The 12111-nt window shown below is 39.7% G+C and overlaps 1 protein-coding gene across 4 annotated transcripts in view; it reads left to right on the forward strand.

Annotated features, from left to right (window-relative positions):
* The window catches only part of LOC117458269 (rap guanine nucleotide exchange factor 6-like), a 162377-nt gene that overhangs the window by 39784 nt on the left and 110482 nt on the right, over nucleotides 1-12111 (forward strand). For all 4 annotated transcript variants that reach the window (XM_034098636.2, XM_034098639.2, XM_034098637.2 and 1 more), the window contains exons 2-4: nucleotides 385-455; nucleotides 1469-1525; nucleotides 5814-5897. In XM_034098636.2, coding sequence (XP_033954527.1) covers nucleotides 385-455; nucleotides 1469-1525; nucleotides 5814-5897 — 212 coding nt within the window. The remainder of the gene's footprint in view (nucleotides 1-384; nucleotides 456-1468; nucleotides 1526-5813; nucleotides 5898-12111) is intronic.

Raw genomic sequence — 12111 nt, forward strand, 5'->3', positions numbered from 1 at the left:
TGTGTGTAAGTGCCGTGCCTGTCCGTCTGGTTAGAGGGTGTCAATCTGATAGGCAGAGTGTGGCATGGTCCAAGTGGCACCTGTCAAGGCTGTGCACTGGATGTAATTTAGATGGTGCTGAGACGTTCCCCACACTCTCTACAATGAACTACTCTTTTAAAAGCTTTACATTGTATGTAATAAATATATCAGAAAATGTGTGTTTTTGAAAAAGCTGTGAAATTTGTTTCATGAAATGGTTTTCCATTATTAGTAGAGCAGATTACAAAAGCCAGTTACTTGTGTTTGCGTGTGGATATGTTGGATAATTAAATGATGTCACTTATCTAGTATTTTCTGTAGCGTGTGACATGTTCATTAACATTGTATTTCATTGTCTTGCAGGACCTGCACACCATCTACTGCCACCTCTACCACATGGACGTCCTCTCTCACCTCAGGGAACATCAGCTCAGGTGAGTCCAGTTATTTCACCTAACTCTTACTCTTTTACCCTCTGAGTTTAGATTTGGGGTTGATAAAGGCCAGTGTCATGCATTTAGGGTGATCTAATGGCAGAAATACATTCAATAAGATATTCGTATTTATTTCTTAATTATTTTATAATCACCTGAAACCAATGACTGTTGTGTTTCTGTTACCGGGTAATCTTAGCAATTCTCCACCGTCCCCATGTCTCTAAAATAGCTCAGAACAGACAAACCAACGCTGGCTCCAGGAAGGCGAGTGGCTCCTATAGGCCACTGTATATCTCCTTTTATCCTACACACTGATCTTTGAGAAGGGCCAATCACATGATCAGTTCACCAAATACAGGTTATTCACCCTTAGGCCTTCTTTCAATTTGGCACAGCCCACCCTAACAGGTTTAAGGGTGCTTAGAATTGTTTTGCAATTACCTTTTGCCTCAGGTTGCTTCTGTCCTGGCTTTATCATTTAAAAAGTTCAGGTTTCTTTCAGACATTCTCCCGCTCATACCAAGCATGTTTGAAATGTTCCTCCTTAAGTCTGGAATGTTTTCTTTGCTTGTTCGGTTCAGGAAATACACATTTGAACAGGAGGTTTTAGAATGTGCTTGCGCACTTTCCAAAACACAAGCATTTGACATGAAATACACTTTAATTGACATTTAGAGATGGATATAAACATGAAATAGGTTTTAGTGATACAACACCTATCAATACATCAAGATACGGTACTTAAACTGTACATGTGGCTTGTTTAACAAACCCTTTTGAATTAGATTTAACAGACGAATGACCCAGCAACATTCTGCTACGACTCGAGACTAAAACAAATGCGTCTGTATAGTGAGTATCAGGTCACTTTGACACTGAGCTGACGGATAGCAATGCTGGTGTCCAAGATGAGACGTTTGGGATGGATATGTGATGGGTCGTTAACGCTGGAAATGTACCAGAGATGTGTTTGGTGGGAAAAAGTGAACATCTCTGTGTGTCTGTCTCAGGTCGATGTGTACCTCTGCCCGGTATGAGAGACATGAGGCGAACCACATCCTGTTTTAGTAAGTATACACTCTCACACTGAGCAGGAAGTGCTCCGCTGTATTCTGCTGCACTCTCTTTGTCACCCTCTTTCTTTTCTTTTCTTTATATTCACATATCTGCTAAGGAATGCTTGTTTTACTAAAGAATAAGTGGTTTTGTATGTTTTATAACCAGTATTTACCAAGTTTCACACTATTTGTTTCAATAATATCCTGCTCCACTATCACAGAATCTAGTGAGAATAACAATTGTATCAAAAACATTACTGTGGGCGGTTTAATGAGTGTGTTCAAACTCTACTGGAGCATGAGCTAAATAACATTACATGTGTACTTTTGTTATGCTTTTATAAGTCACATTTTCCAGATTCATATATTGCTTTTAGAGGTGCTAAAGATTATGTTTAGGACATTGTTTTAATAGTCTTTGGACAACAATGGGAGCGCTGTGATACTTTATGTTGGAACAATTGGTGTTATTCTTGTAATGGAATTTGTTGGCAATACGAACAGTATATAATATCACCAGATTGATCCTTTACAGTGACTGAATGAAATAAGTGTACAGTTTTAAAAAAAACTTTTTAAGTATGACTTTTAAAACATTCGCATCTCACAAAATTCTTCAAGAGAATATATTATAAGCAAAAGCCTGGATTGAGACGGCTCAATCATCCACATGATGTGCTGCTTTAAAACTGTCCACTCAAGTGTTGTTGAAGTGATCATCTCGGCCCAATCCTGGTTTGAGATACTTCCGTTCGGATGACAACAGTGATCTATTGATCTGATGGTAATGTCGGAAGATCCACTGATAACCACTGTCAGGGTGTGGGAAGAGATGGATACTGAGATGGATACTGAGGTAGATGTTGAAAATAATTCATTTAAGCATCATATAGAATGAGGATTCGGAGGAAAACTAGTCAAGAGGAAGGAGGAGTAGAAGAGAAATGAACAAAAGGCTAGTGAAAGATGAAGAGATGAGAAAGAAGGAAATAAGAGTCAGAAGGAGGTATATTAAAAAGAAAAAAGTGAGAGGAGGGGACTGCAGAGGAGAGACAACGAGAGGTGAATCTGGGAAAGAGAAAAAGGGGAGAGATGTCAAGAGGGAGGAGGGACAAGAACATGAAAAGACGGGAGAAATGAGGATTTTGAGGAAGTGGAGGAACTGAGAGAGATGGAGAGTGGACTGAGACGCATGGGAGCATGAGAGAGGGGCTCCATATACTCTGGATGTATTATCACACTCGCTGAAATCACATTAGACACCTAATGGTTTCATTTACCATCAAATAAACACACACACACACACACTCACACACACACACACACACACACACACACACACACACACACACACACACACACACACACACACACACACACACACACACACACACACACACACACACACACACACACACACACACCACACACACACACACACACACACACACACACACACACACACACACACACACACACACACACACACACACACACACACACACACACACACACACAGGAAACGTCCCTCTCCTTACACTCTGCTGCCTCTCTACCAGGGGCTAGTCTTACCGTAAGTACCTTAACCCAGAACAAAGAGCCTGCCATGTCCGATTAGTCATCTCACGCACGCACTCACGCACGCACGCACGCACGCACACACGCACACACAAACTCAAATAGTATCTTATCCTGGTTATATATGATCTTTCAAACATGATATCGTTATTCTGCTTTTACTACAAATCATGTAATGATAAAGTGACATCTTCTGTCAAAAGTGACAGAGGATGTCAGAAAAAAGAAATGTAATGATGCAAGCACTCTTACGCCTGCAACAATAATTCAAAAGACAATGTTATTTGTCAAGTATTTTTTGAATAAACCTTTGGATATTTGAGGAATAAAGCTCCTGTTGCGATGCAGTCATTTATTTATTGTTATTTCTTTCTTCCAAAAATGTTTATTTATTTTAAAAAACGTCTTAGGGTTAAAACATTGTCACCTTGAATGAATAACTTATATTTTACTTTCAATTTGTCATTTTTTAAAAATGTATTTAAACATTTATTTAGCAGTTATTCAAAGTAAATGCACATGAATTAAATGCGTCAACACAAATATATGTGTACAGTACAGGTAGTGTAAAACAGCTGCTGCCTTATTTTTCGGGGGACGGAGAGGAGCATTTCATGTTTCCATAAGGTGTTGCTCCTTCCATGATGGTGCATTTCATATCTCTCCAGTCTTCCAACACACTCCATGTCTCAGTCTCTCTATTCCCATGTTCCCATTCATATGCATATCCTCAGTCACAGATGCCGTGCGTTCTCCTCTGACTTCTTCATGTATGATTGCGTCTAGTCTTGCGGCTGCAAGCCTATTAAGAAGTGAATTAGTTTGGCATTCAGTGTTTATAGATCGAATGCTAACATGAAATAGCATGGGCCGTAACAAAGTCCATGTTCTGGATTTGTTTACTTTCAGATAAGAGTTCCATGTTCCAGCTGCTGTGAATGACGGACACGGATTACTAGACACTTTCAGCTTTGTTTATTCATTCCATATAGCGTGACTGCCTATCTTTAATGGATTCTCCCCCACTTACAGTGATGGCACATTATATCACGGCTCTGTACAGCTTGGCATGCTCAGAATAAATGTATGCTAATGAAAAATGTATCACTAGGGATTCAAAGCTCGGTTGTGCACTTTATATTTTCTTTTAGAGTTCTCTAGCTTCAGTTCTCCTTACATATCTATATATATATATATATATATATATATATATATATATATATATATAGGGTTGCACAATTCCGGGAATTTTCAAAGATGGAAACTTTCCATGGGAATTAACGGGAATGTATGGAAATAAACTGGACATTTTCAAAATTGAAGGTTGACTTCATAGGGAACTTAAATATAGTTGGGGAAAGTATATTTTAGCATAATCTTGACTAAAACAAACCGATGCCATTCAAGTACACTTGAATATCCATGCTATAGCACACTGCTTACTGCATGGCTATTGAGACCACACCCCCTACAGGCACTGTGCATTCCTCCATCACATGCACAGATGAGTAATATTTAACTCAACATTCCTGTTTTCGTTCTTCAATGAAACAAATAATTGTTCAATAAAATAATTCAAACTTTTTCTGTTCTACTTAAAAAATAATAAAAAATCTGTTGAAATGTCATGTTTTTTGTTTAATTTTGCATCGAATATTTCCATAATTCCCCAGCTTAACTTTCCATGGAAACTTTCCGGAAATGTTCCGCTCCTTTGCAACCCTACATACATATTACTCAGACAGGTCACACATACATCTTGGCTGTTTTAAAACTGCAGTTTTCCCCCCAATTCAGCCATGAATGTATGACGATAAATAGAATAGCCCTAGGTGTATATTTGTCTTTAGCTTAACCAAGTCATAAAAGCTATATATATTGAAATCTCACGTGACTGAAAAGTGTTATCTTTAGGAAACTTCAAATCTTTCCACACAAACATGCATAAACTCTTTTTTGAGAGCAAGCGCATCAGAAATACATGGCTGACATGTATTTGTTCCGTCTACGAAACAATGTTTGTGGCTTGGTTTGTCTATCCATCAGATTTTTTATTAAATGTGGGTGAAGGTTCAAGCATGGGCCAAGGAATCACCCATAAGGTTTTGAAACCGGTCCGAATCACAGGCAGTATTCATGCAATATGTTTCACTTTCATTACATTTGCAGGCCAGGTAAACTGTGCTACATTCATGTGCTGCTTGAAAATGAGTTCCCAACTCGAACATTTGAATCCTCCCCTCCAGTGAAGATAGGAGTTAACGCTCTGGGCAATAAAATACAACACATCCTTTTACTGTGTTGTTTTCACCATGATTTAAGCAAATCAACATGTTAAAATTGAGAAAAGATGAAGGACATGGGACCATCCATGCAGCACTAAATGCACCTTTGGCCTTGCAAATTTAGATATAGAAATAAACAATATATTTGAACTAAGTTTTGTTTGAAGTAAAAGCAGGGAAGGTAGTCAAATCTAAAATGGCCACTTAAAAGAGCCCTGACACAGTCGAATACAACAAATGAATTACAAGCAAAAAAGCCAAAGAGGGAAAAAGTCACAACACGTTGATTCATTCGGATTTATGTTATGGAACATGAGTAGGAACGTGGGAATATTTAAAGTTCACATGGGCTACACTCTCTAACACATGATATTGTGAGGTATAATGAGGCCCAGAGTGCTGTGATTCACACCTGCGTGTTCTCTCTGTTCCAGCCCTGACAGCATCGCTACCTGTTGGTACATCCTGCTCACCGGATCAGTGTTCGTCAAGGAACACATGTACCTGGCGAGGTGTTGGTAAGTAACACTTACACACGCAGAGGAAAACGAGGGAACAACGTCCTGTTGGGTTGAGAAAAGGAGGTGTGATATTTAGTGAGAGGTGATGGGATTCGCCTGACATTGCACGTGAAGCTTCCCGTTCTTGTCACCTGTAAAATGAAGTGTGTTCATCTGTAACATGCAAATGGAGACAGCATTTCACGGAGCTGTAAGGAAGGCATGAAAAGACAGGTTTCACTGACAATTAAGGGAATGTTGTGGAGACGCAAAGACACACACTTACACTTGTACATCACGCTTGTGGAACTTAGTGCCACGTTGAGCTACACTGAACATAGTTTTAGTCTGACATGATGTCTCACCTCCTCCAGTGACTCAAACTAGGGCATGTGTTACTATAGCTCAAAAGACAAACTCATCAGGTAAATATATGACTGTCTTATATTTGCTATGTACAGTATTGAATACTCAGATTTTGTATGTTAAATAAAACACAATTTTTGTATTATTATTAAATTAATTCATATATTTCAACAAATACAGTCTTAACACATCCCAACACAACACTCCTGCTTAGCACATTGTTGAAGTCTCTTGTATTGAGTTATCATATCATATTCAGAGACTATCAATGTTGTTTCAAATGAAGCTCGATCCAGCAAGTCGTTAATTTAGCCGAGCATAAAGATTGGAAAAAGGGAAAAAACAATGCTTTGCTTTGTCAAAGACAACTAAATCGGCCCAGCAGCACATATAAATCATACTTATGTTCTTCTTCTGGTGTTCAAAAAGGATTACAGTTTAAGATTCACAAGGGATGATGTGTGAGATACTTTTAGGGCTGCAACTAACAATTACTTTCATTAATGATTCATCCACAGCATATCTTTTTGATATCCTTACTGTATATATTTTTCTAGAGGTCAAGATCATGTCATTAAATGTGTCCGAACAACATTGTAACGTCATGGTGACAAGAGTTTTCATACCATTTGGAATGACGTAGTTTATTGGATGGGGATGAATTATGCTAAAATGTGTCTTTAATACCTTGTCGATTATGGGTAGAAACGTTAAAAAAATAAATGGGAAAAGGTTGTAATGTGTTGCAAGTGCATACGTTTAGGGGACCCATTTCATTGCAAATATCTGTTTCTTCTCCTCAGACCTGTCAGAATGCCATAAATAGCTTAAACAAAGATGGTGCACCTGTCTAAACAATGGAATTGATTGTAATGGGGAATGATGTGACAGATTGCCCGAGGTTGCCACTCAGCTCCATGTTTACCTTTCCTTCGTCGTTGTTGTTGTTGTTGTTGTTGGACTGAACACATGCCAGAATCAGTACGGAGGGGGACAAGGGACCTTTGTGTTGGGTCATTTTCTAAATCCGAAACATATGACCTCCTGACTGAGAGCAACATCTACTAAAGGCTATTGATCATTTCGAATTCTGGCTGGACCACGCCTCCTGCATGCATTCATATTAGGTTTTCCTGCTGTCCATAGTATTTTTTTGAAAAGGAAGCATCTCAAAGTATTTGGGAATTTGAGGTAAAGTGTTAGAGCATAATAGATCACTTGAACATCATTTATATATCAAAGCATTTCTCTTTTGCACAGCTGTTGCATTAATGGGTGTCTTTTGTAATAATCATTGCCAACTTCTACATTACTAAGTAAAAGAACCAGGAAGGAGAATGTGTTGTGGGTCATACAAGATCAGGAAGATAGCCTGCCTAAGATTTCACAGATTAAATTAAAGTTTAAGTCTGTCGCTATAATAGACGTTTATCAATTTGATCATCTGGTCTATAAAGATGTGATAAAATAGTTAAAATAGCTATTTCTAAAATCTTTAGGTTCTTTTATTTTGGCCGACCTTTTAAAACCTGAACATTTTAAGCCTTCACATATGAAAAAAACATTATCTTACAGCTGAAAAGGTAGAAAAGTGTGGCATACATGATGAAATACTTAAGGTCTACTGTATCACTGAATTAAAAGCAATATAACAAATCAAGGGTACTTCCTATAGTTAGTGTCCATAGCTCCTCTCTGAGTGTTGCTCACTTCTGATAAAAGTAGCTAAGTGGGCAAAGCTGAAAGTAAACAGAAGTAAATACACTTTTCAGTTGGATGCCATTTCTTAAAGTGACGGCTGACGGGCCTTTACAGGCTGGAGGAACAGGTAGATAACCGTATCAACAACACACAGCACCAACTGTAGCAGAAAGAATAATTAGCCAAGTAGCAATAACCTCAGGGCAACTGGCACTGTGCGTGTGTGTGTGTCTGTGTGTGTGTTCATTCCAGTGTGGGTCAGTTGATAACAGAGGGTGGGGGAAGGTTGGTACCCTGCAAATCACTGGAGGGTGTTTATGCGTGTGCCTGTGTGTTGCAGTACACAGGGGGTGTCAGGGTTTTTGGAAAGGGTCACAGAGGGAGCTGATAGGGGGGATAGTAGTGGGTGTGTGTGTGTGTGTGTGTGTGTGTGTGTGTGTGTGTGTGTGTGTGTGTGTGTGTGTGTGTGTGCACGGGTGGGTGTTGGGAATGCGGAACCCCTGGCAGAACAGTGGCTGGCCATGTGTTCCTGAGCAGCCTGCCCGCCTGGAGCCCAGAAGCACATCCAGGCAGGAAATGAGCAGGGTACACACACACACACACACACACACACACACACACACACACACACACACACACACACACACACACACACACACACACACACACACACACACACACACACACACACACACACACACACACACACACACACACACACACACACACACACACACACACACACCAACACACACCTCCCTGGAGCCGACAGACAGAACAGAACAGAGCGGGAGAGAACACACACACTCCTCCCTCAGTTAAAGACAAACTAAAAGGCTTGACAGTCACCTACTTCTGCTCTCTGAGGACACTTTTAATTCTTTCACACTGGACTATAAAACACTTGGATCTAAACCTGGATTACTGGATTATCCCCCCCCCCCCCCACCTACTTGTGGATAATATGCTGGATATCATTTTTCTTAAAAGGAATACAAAAAAGCTGGGGCATAATATTCCTGTTTGTGGTTAGTGACACTTTGGTTTCTCTTTGATTTACATATCGTCAGGGACAGTTTCTGTAATGCAAAAGTGATTTTGGCGCTAATTCAGTTGAGACTTTTCAAAACTCCCTCTCTCTTTCTCTGCGCATTCTTCAACCCAGCATGCTCCATTTCCTGCCTGCCATGGTTTAACCAACTAAAGCCAGGAATTCCCCACGGCACTGTGGCAGGATAGCTTTCCACCGCTCTGAAACACACAGCCCTCCTGTTTTATCTACATTGGTTATCTCAAAGAGAAACAGGCTTGTCTTTCACTTAACATTCAAAATAAACATATCTTAAGTGGACCAGACTCTAGGTTTAACGTTTTTGCTGACACTGTTTAGTGGATGGCTGTTGGTAAGATATTCATAACTTGTTGTGCAGTGGAGAAATATGGGAACAATGAGAGAAAGAGGAAATACTTTGTTTCATATCCAGATTTTGACACAAAAAGGAGCACAACAATAAGTGGAACAAAACTCTCCATATATATCAAATCCTAATTCTTACTCATTAGCCTCATACCTCTCTTATTTAGATAACAAAGTCGTTAAAAAATCAGGTTTAAAAGTTTCAGAGCAATCAATAAACATTGGTCTCTTCTTCTGCTTATCTTATTTTCAGATGGTCGTTTGATCTTAATGAATGATAATGTTATTCTTTGTTTAATAGCTACCACTATGCGTTGTTATGGCTTCTCATACAATAACCTGATCAAAAAAATCGAACTTTATTTTTGAGATTTGTTTATTTATAACTTTAGTTACTTCCAAAGATGGAAGCTTAACGTAATGATATTCAACTTGAGGTTTTAGAAAACGGAAACGTTATTTTTTTTAAACGGAAAACGTCATTTCCTTGAGCTAAAGTAAAACATTGACCACACTGCTTATGTCATTGTGTCGTCATCAAGTGGTGTACTAATCTACAGTAGTGTTATATATGTATATTGTGTAGGTAAAGTATGAATGGTCATCTCTCTAAGCTATAGCTCACATAGCAGATGTCGGTGCTGCTCTGTTTTGCTGAGCTTTGAATTAGGCCCTTAACTGATGAGCCTGTTGTTTTGCAAATGAATCGTAATGTTTCTGAATGACCCACTACGTCATTCCTTTGAGTCTGTCTGGCAGCCTCTAGTGTGTGTGTATGTGGGTTTGTTTGTGTGTGTGTGTGTGTGTGTGTGTGTGTGTGTGTGTGTGTGTGTGTTCGTTTGTTGGTGGTCTGCCTCTAGTGTTGAATGGGTGTGTGAGCCAACCAAACAGGACAACTGAGACTAGTGGTCTGCGGTTTCCTTGCATTACTGCTGGTCATCATTACCATGGAGACATGGATGCAACATAGTCTTTACTGTGGCCAAAAACAAAGATTGGTTTAAACTGTTGACCAGGCGATGGTCTGAATATAAAATAATTCCTGCCGATAGTCCTAAAACCGTCCTCTCAGAGTATATGCCTTCAGACATGTGGATTTGTTCCTCAATCTGGACTTCATGCATGTCTTACCATTACCTGAAGCACCCCACTAACACAGACTGTATTCCGTCTAAAGAAAATAAAGATATCCAAATTATCCATCTGATATCCCGAGCAGAGATTTGTTTCCTACAGCTTTTGTAATAGTTTCTTATACCTAGTGGGCAGCAGCGGTTATCCTTTTGTGCCGTCTTCCCTGTCAGTGATTCTGCCATTACACTCCAAACATTTTGTTCACATTTTTATAACTCAGACTTAAGAAACATGTTTTCTTTTTATATCTATTTCATCTCTCCATATCATATCTCGTATTGTTTCATGATTTCTATAGACTCCTACCTGTTTAGTATTACTCTTATGCACTCTTGGTCACATCTCTGTTTTGTGTGTGTGTGTGTGTGTGTGTGTGTGTGTGTGTGTGTGTGTGTGTGTGTGTGTGTGTGTGTGTGTGTGTGTGTGTGTGTGTGTGGCCGTGTGTGTGGCCTAGCATTACTATACTTGTGGGGACCTAAATCTGTTTTAGGGTGAAGACTTGGTTAGGGTAAGGGTTAGGGTTAGGCATGTGTTGGTTATCGTTAAGGTTAGGATAAGTCTCCAGGAAATGCATGTAAGTCAATGTAATGTCCCCTGAAGTGATGTATACATGGTGTGTGTGTGTGTGTGTGTGTGTGTGTGTGTGTGTGTGTGGCCTTAGTTTCTGTGCCGGCTGTCACGGTTTATTGCCCCCCGGCACTGCAGCTGTCACTGGCCCGGGGTGGAACCTGTTCTCCCCTCTGCGACAACTTGTTTCTGCAGAGATAGGGGGGTGACATATCATCACCTGCTGAAATCTAGCTCAGACCCATCTCCAGTGCATTCCAGGGAGAGATTACTTATTTGAGAAAAGAAACGCATATTACCTCATCCAACTAAATGTTGCTTTAAGATGACTCAATGTTTTCGTTCAATACATACTTTGTCTGTGATTTGAAATAGTCATCAATCATATTGTGGGCTTGTCAAAGTTGAGGTGTTCAAACAGCAATGGTTTTATTGAGTAAATACTAAAACACTGCAGTGCTATGGGCTTTACTACAACTGGGATTTTTCTTGCACACTATACCTATATGGAGTACTCTTTTCTTTTTTTGCAGGTATATCGAACTTGTACAAATAAATCTCCACGCTTAAACCATGCGTGCAAGACGTTCACATACACATGTGTTTGACAATTTCATTAAACTTTCAACCCACTTTTTCGGATGAAAGCTTTGGCCATACCGTTGTTTCACTGCGTTGTCATATTTCTGCTGTGAGTCACCAGCTGATGTATCAGATCTCAGTTCAGTCAGGGCAACAGCATAATTGGATGGCTACATACTCACTTACCTACGATGAGTTTTACCTTAGTGGGAATGCAGTAGGTCGGAAAAGTGAAAGGTAAAACCATGTGAAGCTTGACTTGTATATTATTGTTTAGCCCACACATACACAGTAGTCAAAAAGGTCTGCACACCGTCGTTTTTCTTCTGCTCACTATCGATAGCAAACTCTATTTCTTTTTTGTTTATCACACACACACACACACACACACACACACACACACACACACACACACACACACACACACACACACACACACACACACACACACACACACACACACAC

Source organism: Pseudochaenichthys georgianus, chromosome 14 (genome assembly GCF_902827115.2).
Source record: "Pseudochaenichthys georgianus chromosome 14, fPseGeo1.2, whole genome shotgun sequence".
Lineage (NCBI taxonomy): Eukaryota > Metazoa > Chordata > Actinopteri > Perciformes > Channichthyidae > Pseudochaenichthys > Pseudochaenichthys georgianus.